At 40.0% G+C, this 21,709-nt stretch overlaps 2 protein-coding genes across 7 annotated transcripts in view; both read left to right on the forward strand.

Moving 5' to 3' along the window:
* TUT7 (terminal uridylyl transferase 7) overlaps positions 1 to 14,567 on the forward strand; it is a 40,844-nt gene extending 26,277 nt beyond the window's left edge. For 3 of the 6 annotated variants that reach the window (XM_071424814.1, XM_071424818.1, XM_071424815.1), the window contains 4 exons: positions 2,057 to 2,376; positions 4,138 to 4,214; positions 4,383 to 4,446; positions 6,047 to 7,073. In XM_071424814.1, the coding sequence (XP_071280915.1) occupies positions 2,057 to 2,376; positions 4,138 to 4,214; positions 4,383 to 4,446; positions 6,047 to 6,114 (529 nt within the window). In that variant the 3' untranslated portion in view covers positions 6,115 to 7,073. Of the gene's footprint in view, positions 1 to 2,037; positions 2,377 to 4,137; positions 4,215 to 4,382; positions 4,447 to 6,046; positions 7,074 to 12,726; positions 12,781 to 14,488 lie in introns of those variants that run through there. The other 3 variants (XM_071424816.1, XM_071424817.1, XM_071424820.1) reach the window with 3 other exon arrangements.
* On the forward strand, positions 10,367 to 17,512 carry ISCA1 (iron-sulfur cluster assembly 1). The gene is made up of 4 exons (XM_071424821.1): positions 10,367 to 10,674; positions 12,727 to 12,780; positions 14,489 to 14,594; positions 15,060 to 17,512. The coding sequence occupies exons 1-4, from the start codon at positions 10,594 to 10,596 to the stop codon at positions 15,206 to 15,208; spliced, it is 390 nt and encodes a 129-aa protein (XP_071280922.1). The 5' UTR covers positions 10,367 to 10,593; the 3' UTR covers positions 15,209 to 17,512.
* Positions 17,513 to 21,709: the final 4,197 nt, after the last annotated feature.

A 21,709-nucleotide genomic window follows, 5' to 3' on the forward strand; every position in this document is an offset into this window, starting at 1 on the left:
GGACTTCATGTCTAAAAAACAGTGAAATCTTAAAACCTTTATGCTCACTTTTAAGGTGGATGGAAAAATCTAATCATTGTTTAGAATCTATTTATGTTAAAAGCTGTCATTAGAAATCATTTGCACTTTCCTGTAACTAAGTTTAAAAAAAAAGCTACTAACATCATGTTGGTTGAAGTGGCTGTTCCACTACACGTTAGAGACTTGTGAACTTACATTGTTGATGCTGTTAATTTGGCAATTTACTCAGCTTTAGCAATTGCAAGCACAGTAGCTGATGATAGTTTGAAATTAAAGAATGCCGAATGTGGTGTGAAAGTCTTCCCAACATCCAAACTGCTGTTTTAGATCTATTGATTTTTAATCTTGCATTCTGAAGTAAAACACCAGTTCATTACACATACTCAGCTACATTCTATACAACATTAGAGGAAAAGTAAATGGGATTGTGCATCTAAGAACAGAAACGCCCTGTGGGGTAAAACCACTGATACATTTGAATCCTCTGTTCAGCCATTTATTGAAAGAGGGAGTGCTGTCTATGAAGGGAAAACTTAGTTGTTTTCTGTAGTCTCTTCTCATGCATTCCCTCAGCATCTGGAGTTGCTGTATAAGAGATGTTAGAGCACATACCTACCTACCCTGCTCTGCTAATGCTCATTTGTGGACTGGACTCATTTATGATTTTGTCCTTTTAGTTTTGGGTTTTGTTTTTTTTCCTGAGCCTGATTCTCTTGGTGTCCTTAGCAGTCTCCTGTGGCAACCAGTTCTCTAAGTGCTCTGACTGATCTGTAAAACAGTGCTTTCCTGTATCTGTTTAAAGCTAATCTTAATAATCCAAGAACTTGCTGAGTGTGCATTTAAATCCATTTGCCTGTGTCCCTAACAAAGATGTTAAATAATATTGGTCACAATACAGACCCCTGAAGAACACCACTCATCACTAGTGTTGACACAGACATCAAGACATTGACCACAATGCTTGAAGTGAAACTATCTAGCCAATTACATATCCACTGAGTGGTCCACCTATCAAATCCATCTTTCCATTTTATAGACAAGGATTTTGTGTAAGACAGTGTCAAATGCTTTGCAGAAGTCCTGGTACATGTTATCAGTCACTTTCTTTACCCACCATTTCTGTAACCCTTATTTATAGAAAGCTACCAGATTTGTGAGGTATGATTTGCTCTTAGCAAAGGTATGTTGGCTGTCACCAGTTGCCTCTCTGTTTTCCACATGCCCTAGCAGAGTTTTCAGGAGGATCTGCTCCATGATCTTACCAGGCAGAGGTGAGAATGATCAACCTATAGTTCCCCAGGCCTTCCTTTTTTGCCTTTTTTTTAAAAAAAGAAGCTTTCCTTGAAGCTCGTGCCATTCTTTTGCCTTTCATTCAGTTTTGTGAAGTATTTTCCAAGTTTCTAGCCATTAGCAATACATCCAACTTGCCAAAGGATTCTGGTATCACCTTCAGATTTGGAGATTTCACTCCTGTCACCTTCTCTAGTCATGTATGACGTTAGATGAAACAAGTCTGATAGTGGTAGTGTTTCCTCACTACTAGACTTTCAGGTCACAGAATGTTAGAAGCTTCTCTCAACTGAAGAGACATTTAGAGTGAGTATGCAGTTTCAGAAGGAGAGAACTGAGTTCTGGTTGAGTCATACAAATAGAAAAAACCCAGAACTGTAGCCCTATTTTTTTGTACTTCTTTAGCAATTTGCTTGGTGTTTCTTCTCTTCCATTGTATGCAACTTAAGGAGACAGATTTTCAGTTGTTCTTACATTTTTTGAGTTACCATTATTAAAATTTAGGACTGTATTATCATCTAATTGTAAAGTTAAATTATTAAATACATGTAACATCATGAGTGATGAAGAGGAGCACTGTTTGGTGGAAGAGTCAAAGGAAAAGTACAGCAATTCGCTTTATTGATCCTGCTGAAGAATTATTTTGTCTAAGGATAGCACATGCGTTTTCTGTTTGGTCTTTTTTATTGAGTCTGTGTGTGAATGTAAGGAGTCTGAATTCTGCAGCACTTTTCTGCTCCTGCAGACTAAGACGGCGTCGTGATTATGAAGGTACACAAAGGTATGGAGAAATCAAGGAGAAAAAAAGCAAAGAGGACAAAGAAATGCAGAATAAACCAACAGAAAAGGAGAACTCAATCAAGGAGGGAAAGTTGCACCTATGTACACCTCAGAAGAGGAAACTAGCAAGGGTAATAGTGGAAACTGGGAGAGAGAAGACTCCCAGGCAATCAGCAGAGAAATGGAAGCGCCTGGAAGACAGAGACATAAGAGAAAAACGTTGTTTTATCTGTGGAAGAGAAGGTCATATTAAAAAGGAATGCCCACAATACAAAGGAGTTGCAGGTATGAAACTGATAAAGCCGAGTAGTTTAAATAGCACTTATGGGGTTTTTTTGTATTTTTAACGTAGTTGACTAACCGATAAGGTTTTTGCATCATGTAAATGTGGGAGGTTTTTTAATGTAGTCACATTTAACTATTTTCCCTTCATCCTCACCTTCCTTTCAGAAATGTGCTGTATCCTGGGAGATTTGGCATGATTTCTCTTAGCAGATAAGATAGTTGTAATAAAAAGGGTATGAGTATCAAATATGTTGAAATTGCTTTCATTGTTATCACAATATATGAGTTTGCCAACATTTCAAATTACTGGAAGCTTCTCTTCCAGTTCATCATAATTGCAACAGAAGCTTGTGTTACAGCTCTTCACATTACCTAAACCAGAGTGATTCTATATGACCCTGAAGTCAAAATGAAAAGTGTACAGACTTGCTCAGATTGAGTTTTGTGAATAAAATTAAAATGGTTTTGATTCAGCAGTTGAAGGGATACAGAAGTTCGTCTTATGGATCCTGACTGACAGACCTGAATGAAACACCGCTAAGCAAAAGTATATAATCATCTAAGTCATCTTTCAAATATGATTGATCACTCATCATGTGTGTTGTGAAGGAATACCTTTCTAAGATAAAACTGAGACTTAAGACAGTAGGTGGTATTTGTGATTAGCTTCCAAAGGAGCAAAGTATCACTGTTTCCCTGTAGGTAAACCTGGGTGCACTTAAGTTCAGGCTGGAAAAAATTTGTTTTACAAATTAGTCATAACTTGACCTCTTAAACGAACAGATTGGAGTCTTTTATATATTTTTCAAACCAGCTTTTCTCTACTTGCAGAAATATCCTGTCTGCCTTAGATCAGGAAACTCTTCATAGTCAGATGCATTTAGTGGAAGAGAGCATAGGACTGTGTTAAAATACTGGAAGAGGGAGGAAAATGGTGCAAGTATATTCAAAATTGTGAATATATTTAGAAGTATTCTTACTTTGATAGACTACTAGAAGTACTGGAGGGACAGAAGAGTTGATTAAAAATTGAAACCATGCTTCCTTCAGCTTCTAACCTTTTGAAGGTGTATGTCAAGTCTAAATTTAACTTTTGAGTTTGTTCATCTTTGACCTTATCTCACTAAACTTCTCTTCCAGCCATTCTGTTTGCTGTGATACTGAGTCTCTTAAGGTGGAGGGGAATACTCCTGAGTCTTTCATAGTCAATCATATTTAGCATTCATCACAGGAGAACTATTATTAGGCTGTACAGTATATATGTCTAAAATAATACATTCTGCAATTGGTGTTTTTATCTATGATTTGTATTTTGGGACTCAATATGTTTCAATTTGAAAGAATTGCTGTAGGTTGGGCTTTGTCTTTTATTGCTTGCTTACTGCCTCAAGTGTTCTTCCTAGTTGAATAAAGTACTACAAACAAACGGATCAAAGAGTCTAGACTTCACTCTTTGCATTGCTGCATTTTGTGAGACTATGGACACTTCACTTACCACCTTACCTTCATTCATTCTAAGTTCCCTGTCTTCTGCTGATTCTGGAGCAGGATACGAAGATTAATTTATTGTAGGTTCCTAGCTTAAATGTATGTCTCCACATTATGTGAGTTTTCCATGTTATAAAATTGAGGAAAATAACAATGTCCCACAGTCTACATTTTCTGATTCTAGATAGAAAATATTTTGGTGTTTTTCTGTTTTATGATAAGTGAAATGGAAACTAGTTTCCAATTAGCAACTCCTTCTTATGATTTTTTCAGATGGCTCAAAGTCAGAAGTGTTGTGCGGGTCCCCTTCTTTACCCACTGCTCTCAAACATGCTGGTAGATTAAATCAGGTAAACACCAAGTGCTACTTTGGTTTCATCTTTTACTTTTTATATGTTTTAAAGCCCATATAAAGTAATTAAGAAAAGCTTTACCTAAGCTTTCAAGGAAAAACTTCTATGTTGTGAAATCAAATACTTCAGTTTTGTTGGTTTATTGATATGTGAATGTTTTTATAGGGAGTGCTTATGCATGAAGAAAAAAAGAAACAAAAAGGAAAAGTATTTTTGAGTCCCCAGTCAGGTATGTATATCTTCATTTCAATTCAGAAACTATGTGTAAAAACCTGGCCAGCAGGGGAGGGAGGGGATTCTACCGCTCTGCTCTGCTCTGCTGAGAGCCCACCTGGAACCCTGCATCCAGCTCTGGGGTCCCAGCACAGGGAGGACATGGACCTATTGGAGCCAGTTCAGAAGAGAGTCACCAAAATGATTAGAGGGATGGAGCACTTCTCCTATGGAGAGGCTGAGAGGGTTGGGGTTGTTCAGCCTAGAGAAAAGAAGCCTTCAAGGAAGGCTGTTGTGGGCTTTCAGTTGTAAAAAGGGGCCTTTAAGTAAGGTGGGAAGAAACTTTTTAGCAGGGGATAGTAAGGGGTAATGTTTTAAAACAGAAAGAGGGTCAATTTACATTAGACTAAAAAAAGAAGTTTTTTACAACAAGGATGGTGAAACACAGGCACAGATTGCTCAGAGAGGTGGTGGATGCTTCACCCCTGAAAACATCCAAGGTCAGGTTGCATGGGACTCTGAGCAACTTGATGTAGTTGAAGACGTCCCTATAATTGTATGATTCTTCATCAGTCCTTATAGAAACTCAAGCTAATTTGCTGAACACAGTGGCAGCTTGAACAGGCTGAAGCCACCTGGAGAAGTGTACAAATTTTGAGTTTTGTATTTGAAGCAAAACTTAGGCATAACAATTCTGTGCCTTTATATCACTGACTCTGGTGGATTTATTTTGCAGCAGGGTATGGTGGACTTGTATCAATCTCTCCTGTTTCAGCTTACATGGGGTTGGTTCTCTGATTTTTCAGGGACAAAACATGCAATGCTTTCCTGTGAGGATTTCTTGCAGTAATTGTCTAGAATTATACATGATAAACTAACTTAGAGATTATCAAACCACATCCTTGGTTGCTAAAACGCAAAGTTAAAAATTACATTTAGAAGTAGCAGTGAGATTGTATTATAAAGGCCTTTATGTACTCCTTCTGAATCAGAAATGTTTTGCTTTAAATGCCTGATTAATAATGTAGCTTCCTTACTGCAATTTCACACACTTATTAACAAGTACAATGAAGATTTTAAGAATAGCTGCTTTTGTTTTAATTGCAATTTCTAGTACAACTCTGCAAACCTTTCAGCACCATGTATATGCATTATATACACTAATCTCTCTGCAGTTGGAGGGGGACCTAATTAGTTCTCTGAAATTTGTGAAGACTTGACTGCAATTAAGTATCTCAAATCAAATTATCAGTTTGTTGGGAAGACACGTTTTTTTGTCTTTCCTGGTGGGCTTTTTCAAATTTAGTTTGGGGATTTTGTAACCCAAAGTGGTTTGTCATAAGGTGTTTAGTTCAAGAAAATGCTAGTTCTCAATTTTGTATCTGATTATTTCCTACTTTCCTTTAGCAGGTAATGATCTTAAGTTGAACTGTGTGTCCTTTCATTGTAGTTTGACTTGACAGTAATTTTCTCCTGTCTTTTGTTTCAGTTCATTTATGTCCTTCTGGGGTTTTTGTGGGGGTTTTTTTTGTTTGTTTTGTTTTTGTTTGGTTTTGGTTTTTAAAAACCAACAAATAATACCTTTAAAGCATTATGCTTTTTTCCTCCCAATTTAGGCAGCCTTTCCAATAAATACATGACTCAGGGAAAAGCCTCACAGAAGAGGACCCAGCAAGAATCATGAGGGATATTAAGCACTGATAAATTGCAACACAGGCCCATTATTCACTTAAAAGAAATGTCTTTGGCTAAAGCCTCTGAATTCACAGGACAGCAGCATAGACAACCTTCAGCTTAAGTTCAATGAAATATGGGTGTTTTCTTTTAGATTGCTAGTACAAGCAACTGTGGATTTTAATACAGACTCCTGCTCTTTATAATAGATTGTTTGAGCATTTTAATAGAAAGCCATGATGTTTTGTATTTGTTTACTAGGTAATGCATTTAGAAAAGGGCAGGTACTAAAAATGAACTGTTTTCAGGGTTTTGTTGTTCCACCTGACCATTTTAAACTGCACTAAAACATGTGCTAGCCAAATAAATTATATTTTCTTCAAAAATGAATCTTTTGAAGGAGCAAATGATATTTATTAATGTTGATTGTTTACTGAATCCTTGTGTAAGTGTTTGAGATGTTTGTAGACTGCTATATTCTTGTTTATTTCTCCAGAGAACTAAAAAGATAGACACTAGTCATCATATTTTAAACAATCTCTGGACAAGCAGTGCCACTGAGATTTTGTGGGGTTGTTTTCTGTTCTGTGATTTTATGGGAGTTTATTTGCTGCTGTGCTCGTGTTCAAGAAAGAAAGAGAGATTAGGTAACAGGTCAGTCCTGTTTTGTTGCTGCTAAGAATCTTTTTCAAGGCCTTGGGGATACAGACAAAAATGCTTTAAGAAATAGAGGTATTATATTTGGCAACTGGGGAAAAATACATGTCCATTTTCATAGACTATGAAGAGGATCCTTGTACCAGTCAAGAATTTACATTCATTAGTAGTACAAACTTGAGTTTTACTTGAAATCCTTCCAGAGGTGGTAATGCACCATCTTACCTTGTTCAAAAGAGAAATAGTTATGTGTTAAAATTGAAACCACTGTTAATTTATGAATCTGAAATAAATTTTAAAAAAAAGTGAAAATCAGACTTAAGTCTCTCTTTTTTTTCCTGAGGTTGTAGTTTTCAATATTCCTGACATGTAGAAATGGATTTACTATAATTATCTGGATTTAGAACCATCATGTTCAATTTTTTTTCCCTACCTATTTTTATGGAAGCTGAAAGCTAGAATTGCCAAAGGGGTCTTAGGGAACTAGCATCCTAAGTCTTGTTCTGGTTTTCACCCATCTGAAGCCAGCTATCTATGAACTTCCAGATGTGTTGCTTTCACAAATAATTTCTTCTGTGTTCTTTCCTAAACACATTTTCAAGCATATTGCCTTTGTGCTTTATTTAGTTTTAAGAGAGTTACATCCAATTTTGCTGGTGGGATTGAAGTGTATAAACTCTTCTGAACCAGGTGTATACTCTGTCCTTCTTACTGATACGGAGGGACAGGCAGTTATTTATTTATGCTGCCTTTTTTATTGGAAAAAAAGTGCTGTCATCATATTTCAAAGGAATTTCAAATGCTTTTGATGTCTATGTTTCCAAAGCTGGAATATGTTTTATGCTGTGAACAGTAGGTTATCAGTGCTGAGAAATTTAGAAATATGATGGTTTTTCAGGTTTGCAGCACAGTTAACTTTCTTAAACGGGTAACTCAGTGTCATTTAGCTGTTTAACCATGAGATCACACACATACATTTTCCCTAATGTAATTGTTCTGGTGGGGTTTGTTTCCTAGCTATATTTAAAACTGCTTCCCCATCTGTTAAAATTTTACTTAAAGCTTCCAGGGCTTGAAATAGCTGCTTAGAATGGGAGTTTTCTAGCATGGAAAGTTGTTGGCTTTTGTTGTTGGCTTTTTCTTCCATACTGATACCATATCACTATTTCTTGAAATCTAACTTGAAATAGTTATATTTTAAAATTTATTTTTGCATTTATCCTGTCCTGGAGAAGGCAATTTTTCTAGCCCGTGTTCAGTCTTCCATGTGGACATATATTCAGGAGGCAGGGGACTAAGGATTGATGATTGGAGGCATCCTGAGGAAAGTTGTGTGTGCATAGTTGAGTGCAAATGATGAAGGAGGTATTAGCTGCATTTGTACATAAGCTTCCCCCCCTCAAGTGTACTGACTTCAGCTTTCAGCCCAGTAGTGCATTAAACCCCCCTTGCCCCTGAGAAGGTGTAGTTTAGTTGAGATGCATGCTCAAGGTGCATGAATTACGTGTGAAAAGACACACTCTTTGTAGCTAAAAAAAATACAAATTTTTTATACACCTGCTGTCTTTATATTTGAAGTAGTAGTACTGTGCCTCAGTAAAGAGCATAATTATGTATGTGAAAAACACCTAACACATCTGACTTACTACCAAGCTCTTCAGAACTACTAAGGCCAGAATCAGGGAAGTAAGTGAGGTGATGAGACTCAAATGTGTTTCTTGTGCTTGGACTTCATTAACAGGGATTTAAAGTATTATCTAGCATATTTAAGGATGCTGGAATGTGGAAATGAAAAATGAGTACTTGTTTACCTTCTGGCATAGCCATCATTCAACTTAAAGTAAGAGTCTCCCTGTACCAAGGCTGTTGGGGTTTCTTCAACGTGAAGTCGCTGCAGCCACCAGGAGTTGGGGAATGGCAGCTCAGTTCATCCAGCAGCTTTCACGCTCTCCTCCCACGCTGCCTCTGCACCAGGCAGGGATCAAGAAGGGCAGCTGGGCCCTGACCACTGCATGGCCATCCTCTTACTTGGCCCCAGACTGGCATGAACCCAGAGGAAAGGGCAGGATCCTGCTCAGCAGGAGGGCAGACACAATGCATTGTCTGTGAAGGTTCCAGGTCCTCTGCACTTTGCTCAGGGATTTGTCCAAACTGAATTACTCTACACATGCATTTTGCCCTCTGAGCCAAAGCTTCATATTGAGTAGTCATATGCATTATTTTAAAATGCTTGCCAGTGTGGCAGTCCATAAATATTCACATTCTGTGCCTGTATTTTGTAGGTGGGGAACTATGCACTCATGGGCCTCCATTGTCCTCTGGTGTGGGAAAATGTCTGGGGGTAAAAAGATAATGGTACGGAAATTGTAGAGGAAAATAGGATTGCTACTCCCTGGGTGGAATGTCGCCAGCGTGCCTGACTTCCCACTCACTGTACATGCTAAAGGTGGGTGGAGTAGATACACTATCACCAGGCTCTTGCAGAGGCTTGAACTTAGTGGTCCTTTCTGGCTGATAAGCTGCACAGCAGCTGAACACCAAGGGAGATAAAGGAAGGTGTCCTGTTGATGAATCAGCAGCTGTGGTGGAATCACTCTCCTTAGGCTGACACATTATGTATTCTGAGATACCCACCCCCAACCACTCCTCACAGGGTAAGCTATATGACTACAGCCACTCTAGCTCCATCTAAACATAAGCAAATAGTACAAAAGTGAATTCAGAAGGGTGAGAAGTTAGGAAAGACTCCATTGTAACTTCTGGAGTCAATTGACAGGCTCAATTTGTCTTTGCCCCTGTGGGGACAACTATGGGGTAAGAACAGTGTTCTGTGAATGGTAAATTGTTGTCTTGAGCTGACTTTTGTCAGGGATTCGAGGTTTTTAGTACAGTGCTTTGAATTAAAATAGTGCTCTGAATATGTTTTCACGGTCAGCTACGGTCACCAGCAATTCTTGCACCTTAAAATGTCAGAATTCTAGGTTGCATCCAAAGCAGCAGGACCAGGGAGGGGATTCTGTCTCTCCTGCTTGCCTCTTGTGCGTGCATCCAACTCTGGGACCTCCAATTTAAGAAGGATATGGAATTGTTAAGCGTGTGGCCTTCTCTGCAGTAAGCTGATAAGAGGACTGCAGCCACCTCCCTTTTGAAGACAGGCTCAGAAGGTCGGGGCTGTTCAGTTTGAAGAGAAAGTTAACTGGAGACCTCATGGCAACCTTCCTATATCTGCAGGGGGCCTACAGGGAAGCTGGAGACTTCGTCAGGAACTGTAGTGGTAAGACAAAGGGGTGATTTAAATGAGGTATTAGAAGACATTTGTTACTGTGAGGCAGGTGAGGCACTGGTTATGGATTGCTTAGGGAAGTTCTGGATAAGGCCTTGACCAATCTAGTCTAGTGGGCAGTGTCCCTGCCCACGGCAAAAGGGTTAGGACTAGATGATCTTTAAGCTCCATTCCAACCCCCTAGCACTGTAAATTAATAAAGATTGTTATTCCGTAACCTGTTAACTTGGACCTTCAACGGCGCTGACAGACCAATCATTGAAGGCTTTCAGGAAAAACCTCCCCTTTCCACGTGATACTGGGCGGCTGTTTTGCCGCGGCCTCCGCCAGGGCAGCTGAAGGGCAAGTAGGGCGTCCCGGCTGTCTTTGCCGCTTATCTGGGCGCGCTGCCCCGCCGCCTGCGCTGCCCCGCCCGCGCGGAGCCGCGGCCGGAGCGGGACCGGGCGCCTCTCCGGGGGTGGAGCCGCCGCCGCCCGTCCCCGCCCGCGGCCCGTGCGCGGTGGCGTCACAGCGTGCGGGCGGCGCTGCCCTGGCCGAGGGCGCTGGGCCATGGCCTCGTCCGTGGTGCGCGCCACGGTGCGCGCCGTCAGCAAGCGCAGGATCCAGGCGACCCGCGCCGCCCTCACGCTGGTCAGTGCCGCGGGCCGGCAGCGGGCGGGACGCGGGGACCGCGGCACCTCGCGGGTGCGGGAGCTGCGCCACGGGCAGTGAGGCGGGCCCTGGCGACAGCGGGGCGGGCGCAAGGACGGGGACGGGCCGGCGTCGGTAGCCCCAGCGGGGCGGCTGCGGCGGGCGGGCTGCAGCGGGCTCTTCTTCCCCCTGGCGAGCTGAGAGGCGGGCGGTGGCTCCTGCTCCGCGGCGGTCCCGCTGAGAGGAGGCCCCGCGCTCCGCCGCTCCGTCTGCGGAACCGCAGGGTTCCGGGGCAGCACCCGTGCGGCCCCTGCGAGCGCGGGGCCCGGTCGCATAGACACTCCAAAAAAAGTATTTGATGAAATTTTTTGGAAAAGGGTAATGCGTTACTTACCGAGGCTGACGCGTAGGATCTTTCCAAGAACGCTTTATATCCTGTTGTTAATAGTAAAGTGCGTGCATTCTGTACTAGCGGCCGTGCTGGAGAGGTCAAACTTGAAAACATGGTGTTTGGTCGTAGGTTGGACTCGGTGATCTCAGAGGTCTTTTCCAACCTCTGATTCTGAGAGCACTGCAGAGAACAGTACAGCCATGTCTCCGCAGGAACAGGGGCAGATCAAGTGCACAGAGCTCAGTCGTTTGTCAGAGCGGGTAATTCCTGCTCAGTAGTGGGTCTCTAACAACAAGAGTGGTAGTGGTAATTAGAAAGGATTTCTAAAGAAAAAGCAGAAAAGATTTCTGCTGCAAATCTACTTGAAGTTTGCTTTGTGTATTTAATTCGGCTCGTGGTAAGAGCTTCACATTACTAATGCTTTTCTCAGTGTCTTAGAAACTTGTGGGAATGTAATGGAAATTTCGACGTTTGCATTTTGTTCTTGCATTTCTGCATCAACTAGATCTGCATGAATGGTGAATTTTATCTGCTGTTAAGTCAGAGGTCCCCTTAAGGTTAATGGGGAGAGAGATGTAGGCTATAAGCCCTCTATATCTTACTGATTTTTATCTGTAATCGATATGTGACAAAAGTTTTACAAGAAAGAGTTACTTGATTGAATTATGATAGGGATTTTGGAAGAAAAAGTTGCAAAGAAACAACATGGATCTTGACAGGCTTGAGAGGTGGACAAACTTCATAAAGTTCAGCAAAGTGAAATGCAAGGCAATCCCAGGCACACCAACAGGATCGGTGGAGAATGGATTGAGAGCATCAAGAAGGACCTGGGTGTGATGGTTGATAAGAGGCTGGACATGACCCAGCAATGAGCACTTGTAATCCAGAGAGCCAAATGTGCCCTGGGCTGCATCCAGAGCAGCGTGGGCAACAGGGGAGGGAGGGGATTCTGCCCCTCTGCTCTGCTCTGCTGAGAGCCCACCTGGAACCCTGCATCCAGCTCTGGGGTCCCAGCACAGGGAGCACATGGAGCAAGTCCAAAGGTGGTAAGAGGACTGCAGCCACCTCGTTTATGAAGACAGGTTGAGAAGGCTGGGGCTGTTCACCTTGAAGAGAGGGTTGTCTGGAGACCTCACAGCAACCTTCCAGAATCTGCAGGAGGCCTACAGGGAAGCTGGAGAGGGACTTTTCATCAGGAACTGCAGTGATAGGACAAGGGGGAGATTTAAATGAGGTGTTAGGAAGAGTGAGGCGTGACACCGGAATGGGCTGCCCAGGGAAGTTCTGGATGTGTTCAAGCCCAGTTTGGGCTTGAACCAACCTGGCCTATGTCCAAGGCCTTGACCAACCTGGCCTACTGTTCCTGCTATGGCAGGGGTGTTGGAACTAGATTATCTTTAAGGTTCTCTTCCAACCCAAGCCACTCTGATATTCTAACAGCCAAAACCCCCACTGTTAAGTATTAAGGATAGAATTTTTGAGGCATCTGTTTGCTGGCAGTGTGGGTGAGAAGAGGTTGTGTGCTCTGTGTCAATTAGGTTGAGCAGACATCTGTTTTACAGCAGTACAGGCATCAGCTTTAATACATGCAAGCACTCATTGCAAATACACAAATAAGCAACAAAAAAAATCAAATTTATATGTATTCTTTTGTCTTTCAGACCCCTTCTGCTGTCCAGAAGATAAAAGAGCTTCTGAAAGATAAACCTGACCATGTAAGTGTAGATAGAGTCAGTCTGTAGGGAATGCTAAGATATTAGTACAGCTCATGATTGCAAAGCATTTCTGGCTAACTTAGAAGTTTGAACTGAACACTGAGGTGTTTGTTAGAGATGTTGACATATTTTTTTGGTGAGGAATGCATAAGCTTATTTATATATCCAGCTTTGTTTTGTTATAAAATGAAATGCCGGAAACAACTGACTGTAAAGACAATTCACTGTACAGTTACTTTTGAGATTAATGAAGTTGGAAAAACTTTAAGCTTCAGATATTTTTGAGCTACATTTTAATGAAGCCCTTTAGTATGACATAGTAATGATTTCTGATAGGGAGAGAGCTCTTCAGCTGTTATTATTTAAGTTCTTGTAGGAATTCTCATTGTGAAATATGCAGTAATAAAGTTATATTCATATGCATTGGAGAATATCTAATTCTTAGGAAACTTGCCAGACAATGTGGTTTTTTTAAGTAACCAGTGTTTCACCAAATAATGAGCTTGTCATCTTTTCTTCTTGAGGGAAAGACACACAGAGGCTTCTTTTATAATCATTGTAAAAACAAGCATTAGGGTTTTTTTTACAGTAAGTATTGTTCCAAGAAGAATATTTCTTTTATTAACCAAGGCCATTGTTTGTTTTGCTTCCTGCATGTTTGTAACTAGACTTATTTGTTCTAATGTTTTAAACCATCCTAAGGAAGCCGTGGGCCTGCACTTTATATGGTCAGTCGTTTCCTGACTTTAAATGGTGTCTGCATTTTTCAACCCATTATTTGTAGCAGTTCCTGTAGAGAAAGGCATTTAGTCTGAAAGGATCAGATGCAGTTTATCTTGAGAGCCCATTTAATGAAAAGTGTTACATTTTGATACATTTTTATCACAACATATGGACATAGATAGTGAAGTTTGGCTCTTCAGTTATGAAGCACTGGTGCGTAGAAGGTGATAGGGATACTTCTTAAAGATTCTTACACACAAATAGTTTTCTACATTGTTAAAACATCTTGATTTTCTCCGTACATGGATGCTCTTCTTGTCCGACTTGTTGAATGCTGTGAATGTTAGAAACATTGGCTAAGTTGGCTTTTAAGGCCAGTTAAACCAATACACATATACATACGTTGATTTAGGGAGGGGTTTGCTTCTTGGCAATAGAGGTAATGAAAAATCAATGCATGTTTTTCAGAACTTTGGTTTAAAGTAAGTTTTCTGACGGTGTCAAAATAAGGGCAGTTACTAGATTATCACAGAAGAAGAGTTCTGTGATAATCTAGTAACTGCCCTTATTTTGGCCTCACAGCTTTATAATTATGTTACTGTCATATGACCTGAATTAGCATCTGAGTAAACTGTAATTTGAAGTCACAAAATACCTGTCTTTGAAATTTGACTGTCTTTTTGGGACTTGGTTCCTATATGACTGCCTATGGTTCATTACTTCAAAAATTGTGCATACTGGAGGGCATGATCCACTCCAGCAAGGATCAGATGCATTTTTTATCTTGGCAGTCAAATTTATAAAAGAAAAAAGAAAAAGTTACCTCTTACCTGTTTACAGTAATTCACTTTTGCATTTAGGCAGTGGAGAAAAATAAATGTCAGCACTTCATTGTTCTGCATACTTTTTAACTTGATGTTCTGAATAGGTTTTAAAAAGGAAGTCATACATGTGGTGGTGTTTTTTGTTGTTTCTTTTTATTTAGGTAGGTGTGAAAGTAGGTGTTCGTACAAGGGGATGCAATGGACTTTCTTACACATTAGAATATACAAAATCGAAAGGAGACTCTGATGAAGAAGTAGTTCAAGATGGTGAGTTTCTGGTGCAGCAGCACAAGATTCTGTTTGGGGAGGGTATAAAACCTGGTCATTTTGAGAGAAGAAATCTATATTGTCAAAGTTTTTTATCTTGCTGGATTTACAGACTTTAAGAAGGGTATGGAATGGGTTACTGTCTGCTGTGCATGGGAATTGTGTACTCAAGCTGAGATTTGTTGCCATGTTCTACAGCTTATTTCTCTCAGCATCATTTTTTTGTCCCCTGTCAAAAAGCAGACATTCATGTGCACACATAAGTAACAGTTCCAGACTTCTGCCAGACTTCTATTGGTAGAAAGAAAATAGTGATTGAAGTGCCCCACATTAGGCCAGGGAAACCAAGTTGTACTAGTAGTCTTTATACTTAGCTTCCTCTTTTTTTATTACTGGTCAAAAGTGAATTTCAAAGTGAATGATGGTTTTGCTGTATGTAATTTCTGGTTTTCTGTTATTTTCAAGGGGTTAGAGTGTTTATTGAAAAGAAGGCACAGCTGACACTTCTAGGAACTGAAATGGACTATGTAGAAGACAAACTGTCCAGTGAATTTGTCTTCAATAATCCAAACATCAAAGGAACGTGTGGCTGTGGAGAAAGCTTTAACATCTGAAATCTCAGGATTACTTCTTTGACTTTCAGCAGCCCAAAACACTTACTATTATGACTTTCAGAAGTAAATGCATTTTCTTCAGGTTTGTAGGCTGCATAAAGTGGGGATACTATTAAGAAAAATAAAGTTACATATTCAAAAATATAAGCTGTGTGTTAAATTCCACCCTGCTGTAGTTACACTGTAATTTCTGATGAATTGGGATCTAAAAGGTAAGAACAGTGAGTGCTGCAGTAACATCTCTGTACTTCCACTTGCCAAGGAAATAAAATTTCACTGTTCTTTTCCTCTGTCATTTTCTTTGTCAATCCTACTCGTACTTCCCCATTCAAAACCCATTTGAAAGAATACATTGTGTTCTGCTTTGATTTGGGGAAACCAAACAAACTAATGGACAAAAAATCGTAACCATTTCTGTGTGAGTATTTATAAAGATTTATATATACAAGCACACAGTCCTTACTTACTTTGTACTTTTCCAATGCTTTCATCTTTTTACAAGTGCATTTTCTGGTGGTTTATTTTCCCTTAAATTCAGGGAAATAAAAATGTTGTTCATGTATTAATATAGTGAATAAGCTATGGTAGCGCCTGTTGTAGAAATGCTTGGAAGAGGGCTAGCCTAATTTAATTATTTTCCTTTCTTTGTTGAAGGCATAGTCCCTGCTGTACTTTGTCATTTTCAAAGCATGAGGTATCTGGTACTGGAGGGCTAAAAAGTGATACGCAGGCCTTGTTTTTCACATTTCAGTTTTTTATCTTGCCTCAATTAATTTGCAGAGGTGGCAAACTGCTTCCACATTCTTATTCCCCATCTTCACAGAATGTGCTGTGTTTGCATCTATGAAAACTTATTGAGAGACAAATCTCAGATTTCTCATTACTTTTTTTTTCTGTAATCATGCATGCTACTAATTTAGAGTTAGAGTTTGAACTCTTTTTCATAACTCTAAGTAGTAGATTTTTTTCACCAAAGTTTGTGGTCCCGTGTTTAACTCCTGTCTTGGATTTAACTTGATAACAGGAGAAAAATAATTTTTAATTATGAAAAACCCTTAGTATTTCATATTATTTTTAAATTAATCTAGGCAGTAATTAAAATACTGTAAGAGGCCATTTTTTCTTTGGAATTTACTTAATCATAATTTTGGTTTTGTAAACAAGTGTCTTTCAAGCTTATACAATCTGCAGCAATTCTTCACTGGTGCTGATACAGAAGTGTAGAAGTCTCTCCAGACCTTCCCAACCTGGTGTGAGAGAGAGAAACTGTTCCATCCTTTTATCTCCTCATTGTCCAGAGATGACATTGTGCAGCTCAGGTGCTCACTTGTGCAGAATAGAAGGTAACATGTCTGCTTGAGCAACAGATTTGAATAGCTGGTGAAAATAAAAAAGAGGGTGACAGTAGGAGTCTTGTAGGTGTTGAGATGGGAATGATCTGAGAGCATTAAGGCTGCGTGTTGAAAATCCAGAGATCATCTTGATGTGGACAGTTGTACCCCACAGACCTGTCACCAACTGCTGTAGATGTAGGATTGCACCTACATTTTCGTTCTTCCCTCTACACCTTTTCCCAGAGCAAAGGGAAGAATAAAAATGAAAAAAAAAAAATTACGCTTCATCTGCTTTATGTAGTGCACAGGAACAGAAGATCAGAGTTACTTACAGTCTAATAGTAAATACTTGAATTTTAGTTGAATATCACCTTTTGATGTAAAGACACTATTTCCTTTGACAGTCAACTGTTGCACACAGTTACTCCATATAGTGATTCAGGAATTAGTGGTAATACACTGGTGAAGTGCTTCTTTAGTGATGTAACTCTTTCACTCTTGCCAAACAAAAACATGGAGTTCATGTGACATAGTTGCATTACATATAAAACTCCAAGCTAAGGGCATTTCTTCAGATTGCATTTCTCTGCTTCTTGCTAGAGATAAGACTTTGAATGTGGTAACACTGGTGGTTGCTAAGAGTGCTGGTACTTACTCATTTAACTTGTTTTGGGGTGGAGAGCATTGGTTTGAGGTTTATTTTAGACCTGTGGCATGTATAGTAATCTTTTTTGTGTGTTTGTGTATGCCTTGAATGAAAGTTTGCACTTTTGTACTCCCATGAAGCAATCATCTTAAGTTGTCACCTCATTAAGACAACTAATGCACAATATGTTAAACTTCTGCTAAAGTGCTATTTACAATTGCATACAAACTGTATGGTTTTGTTGATTGGTCCATTATAATTTTGTGCAACAATGTGTGTAGAGTCCTCAATTACAATAAATATAGCCTGTTGGTAACCATGAAATATTCCTATCTTGAATGATTTTTTAAAGTAATAAAAAAAGCACTGGGGGAAGAACACGCTTGTGTGCTGGGGTTACAAAGTAGACACAATGCTACTGTTACCTGACTTCGTATTCCCCCAAAATATTAAACATTTTCAGATATTAACAGCATTAAAATGGCATAGAAATATATGGCAAAAAAATTAGTTAACTGTGTACACAAGATATTTATGCATCTGGGAGAGTGCACTGTTAATGCACAGCCTTCTATTAAAATTCATTTCACACTATTCTCATGGTAAAAATTCTAGCAGACAAGATGAATATATCTTGAAGGCTTTCACATACCAAAAATCTTTATGGTATGATTCAATGTAGGATAATGATTTTGATTGAAGTAACTGCTGACATAAAAGGTTTTTGGAGCTGGCTAGGCGTTTCCAGGATGAGAGTCAAAGGGTATTCTTCACTGTTCCACTTCAGTGCTGTATCATGGCACTCATATTCTATAGCGTACTATGTCCATGACACGTTTGGGGCTTTCTCTTAGATACAGTCTTTGCACCCCTAAAGGTTCCTTTTGCTGTTAGGTGAAGATTCTGAACAATAGAAAGTGAAGTAATTAATTCTGGAAAAATGTCAGAGGTCATTGATACAATTGCATATTCATGATTCTAGAGAGAGAGAGAGGAAATCCTTCATACAGTCAGGAGCCTTTCTGTTGGGAGCTCTCTAAGAACTTGTGAAAAGCCACTTGCTTGCTCAACCAGGTTGATATCCCTGTTCAACCAAGTTTTATAGCTCTTTATGAATGGCTCAGGAAGAATTTCTTTAGGAAAAAAATGAGTAGCTCAATATGCAAGTCAACTGGACATGAAGTGATGGAACAAAATTAATAGGAGCTAAAATAAAAAAGATTCAGGGACTTACTTTTTTCATGCAAAAGAAACTTTTTTTTTAACTTAATTCTTATATGCTCTATGTTGCTTCTATTGTTTTTGTTGGGTTTTTTTGTAATTGTAATTATTATTAGCCCTGTTTCTTTAAATCAGCACCTTCAATGGTGGAAAAAATCTCCACCTATACCACTTTGTGCTTAACACTGGCTGCCTGGCTGTTCATGACACAAATTTTTTATGATGCTAAAATTTTGCAGTTCCTTCTTTCAGAAGTATTCCATAGTTGTCTGAAGTGTCAGAATGTGCACCTCAGTCTTCAACCCAAAATAACCCTCAAAAGAGTGCTTAAATTTTAAAATAAAATCATACTTCGAAATTACTTTTTCTGATGACCCATACAACTTTTTGTCTGTGAAGTAATCTGCCAGCCAGTGAGCAGTTTGGGCTGCTGTGCACGTTACTGCCACTTTTAACACCTAAGAGATGTCCTGCTTCAACATGGTGAGGAAAATGTACATACTTAGTGCAATTCCACATGGATTTGGGCTTGAACAGCATTTGAATAGCAAAATTTGTATACAATCTCTGCCATTTTTCTTAAAGAGAGGTACAGCAAGGGAAGGTTAACCACTCAGTTTTACCAGGGTCTTTATTCTCCCCTTTTATGCTCCCTTTCAGTGGGCTGTGCCTCAGCCTGTCCGTGTCTTAGCCAGCAGCTGTGCACCCCAAGCTTCTCAAACAAGAACCCAGGGGCCCCAGACACTGTCTGTCTAGGGACAGGGTAGAATTCCAAAGGCTAGTTCATGGGAATAGATACCTTCTGACACTGGGTGGCAGCAAGTTTCCAGTCCACACGTTTCAAAAGGCAAATCGCCTCTTTCCTCATGTCCGTGTTCCAAGTTTCCTATTAGATTTCCCAAATACCAGAGTACTTCTGCCTATACAGGTGGAAAGCATTGCTCAGCTCAGCTGTTTGCCTTTCTTGCATTTTGTTCTGTGCTTTATATCTGTTCCTGACACCTGGCAAATGATCACAGAAATCGAAATGGCCAAACCATTTCCAAGTTGGAAAGAAAGCAGAGGAGCTTTCTGACCAGCTTTAGCTTTTGAAGCATTAGGTTTTTTCACCATTCATGCTCATTTTCACAACTTCCTACTAAGAGATAGGTTGGCATTTGGCTGACCTGGGTTCTGGACATAAACTCAGCAGAGATATACACACTGTTACAGCTTCCTAAAGCTCACTTTCTTCTTCTTAGTAATCTGTTTTATACATGTACACAGTGTTCCAGGCAAACTACATTTTTGAACTACTTTTGGGCCATTTTATTAACCAAGGCATAATGCAGAATTTTTTTTTCACAGAGCAGTTGACATCTGCAGTCTACTACAAATATTTTAAGATATGCATATTACATATGCATTCAAAGGAAATGTACTCATCATTATTGTGGACTGTTTGGGAACATGGTTGTCTCTCTCTTCTGTGATTTACTTTCATAATCAGCCTGTGATCATTTTTGGTTTAGATTTTACAGGTTTCTTTTGCACAGATGATTTGTTTGTGTTGTATGATGATCAATTGCTACCGAACTGCATATTTAACAAAACTTCTGGTCTTCAAAAAATTTAAGCAACAGAACAATTCAGTCATCCAAGTTTTATATTTTTACTGTCCTGCACCATCAATGTGAAGATGTTGGATTGGCAGGAGAAATGCGGCACCCAATATGAGTGATCAGCAAGTCTCGAACTTTATTGATAGTCACACATATTTATATTGGTGTTAATGAAGCTCATACATATTGCAAAGAAGAGCTCATTATTGATTAGTTACTTTTCAGCCAACTATGCCTACTTCTGTGTTCTTATGGTTATTGTGTTGCTACTTCTACATTCTTGTGATTATTCTGCTGAAACTATCCTCATATTTTTGGCAGAAGATCCTCTCCTCTATCCTGTTGTTGCACCAAGGGCACAATGTCCTTGCCCATCATTGGACACTGACTGCTGACTCCTAGACTTGTCTCCTTCTTGTTTAACCAGCGGTATCATGTCTACGTGACCTTTCTCAGCTAGCCAACTGTCTACAAAGCTCTCCACGCTTCCCCCGTTTTTCTGTTGAACAAGCATGGTCTGATTAAATGCAGCAGATATTATCTTTTGCACCATGTTCTGTAGGCACATGCAAAAACATGGCAAAATTAATACTACTAACAAAGCTATAATGCCCACTATAATGCTAACCTTAACAATAGAGCATAACCATGATCCCAGGCCTAAAGATTTGAGCCATTCATCAATACCAAAACCCAATTCTACCTGTAAGTTTCCAGTTAACCTCCGCAACTCAGAGACCTGGGCGTAGATGGATTGTGAATGGTCAGAAAGGTTCATGCAACACATGCCTTCAAATTCTTCACAACCACGGCCTTGTGCAAGTGAAAGAAAATCAATTGCAGCTCTATTTTGAAGCGTTGCATGGCGAATAGAATCAACATCAAGCAAAAGGCTAGAAAGTGCCTAAGAGGTGGCATTGGTTTGCTTAGCAAGCCAACATCCCAACTTATTCAAAATGGCATGAGCACCTGCTGCCGATACCCCTGGAGCCAAGAAAGATGCTGCAACTATGGCCTCTGGGGACCAGAATTTTACATCGTCCTTGCAGTCTGCAGCAAATCCATGAGCCATTCATTTATTTCGATGATGGCAGCAGCTCATGTTTATTATTATGGACGTGTTGGGAGTAAGTAGAGACAGCCGTCCAAGTGTACATGGCCCCCCTCACAGCATAGATGGGATACCAGGCCAGGCGCAGTCTCCACATATTAAAAAGTATCCTGCTGGCAATTGAATAGGGTCATTTGATGAGATTGGTACTTTCTTTGTGGTATAATTGCAGCAGGCTGTTGCATTTTGGTAGACAGCCATGCTGGAAGTTACAATAGTGGAATGGTTCTTGTCTGGCAGCTGGCTTCTATGGTTGAAATTAAGACATGCATCTACCATCACTGAACCTAACAGTTCCAATTCTTGGGGTTCCTGCGGTGCTATGGGAAAATAGGAAACCCATTGGTCCCAATTATCTACACTTGCCCTAGCGTCATTGGTCCTGCAGGGGGGTACACATGAGGGGCATGGCCAGGGATCCGCTGGTAACCCAACCAAACAGGTTGTAAATGGATTACCGGGAGAAAATAATGACAGACAAATAGCCTCCTGTTTAGTTAAGTTTGCCAGGGTGACCCAGATGTTAGTCCTGGTCTGAGGTGGGGCTCATACTTGATGGGTTTCCACTCTTCCAGCGACGTCTGCACT

This window comes from Agelaius tricolor, unplaced genomic scaffold (assembly GCF_023055355.1).
Source record: "Agelaius tricolor isolate 1412-34295 unplaced genomic scaffold, bAgeTri1.0.p SCAF_4, whole genome shotgun sequence".
NCBI lineage: Eukaryota > Metazoa > Chordata > Aves > Passeriformes > Icteridae > Agelaius > Agelaius tricolor.

Excerpts from the sequence above, each read along its gene's own strand:
- ISCA1 (XM_071424821.1), top strand. The coding sequence starts at position 10,594 with ATGGCCTCGTCCGTGGTGCGCGCCACGGTGCGCGCCGTCAGCAAGCGC. Across the intron at positions 12,781-14,488 it reads TGAAAGATAAACCTGACCAT|GTAGGTGTGAAAGTAGGTGT; the intron begins GTAAGTGTAGAT and ends CTTTTTATTTAG. Across the intron at positions 14,595-15,059 it reads TGAAGAAGTAGTTCAAGATG|GGGTTAGAGTGTTTATTGAA; the intron begins GTGAGTTTCTGG and ends GTTATTTTCAAG.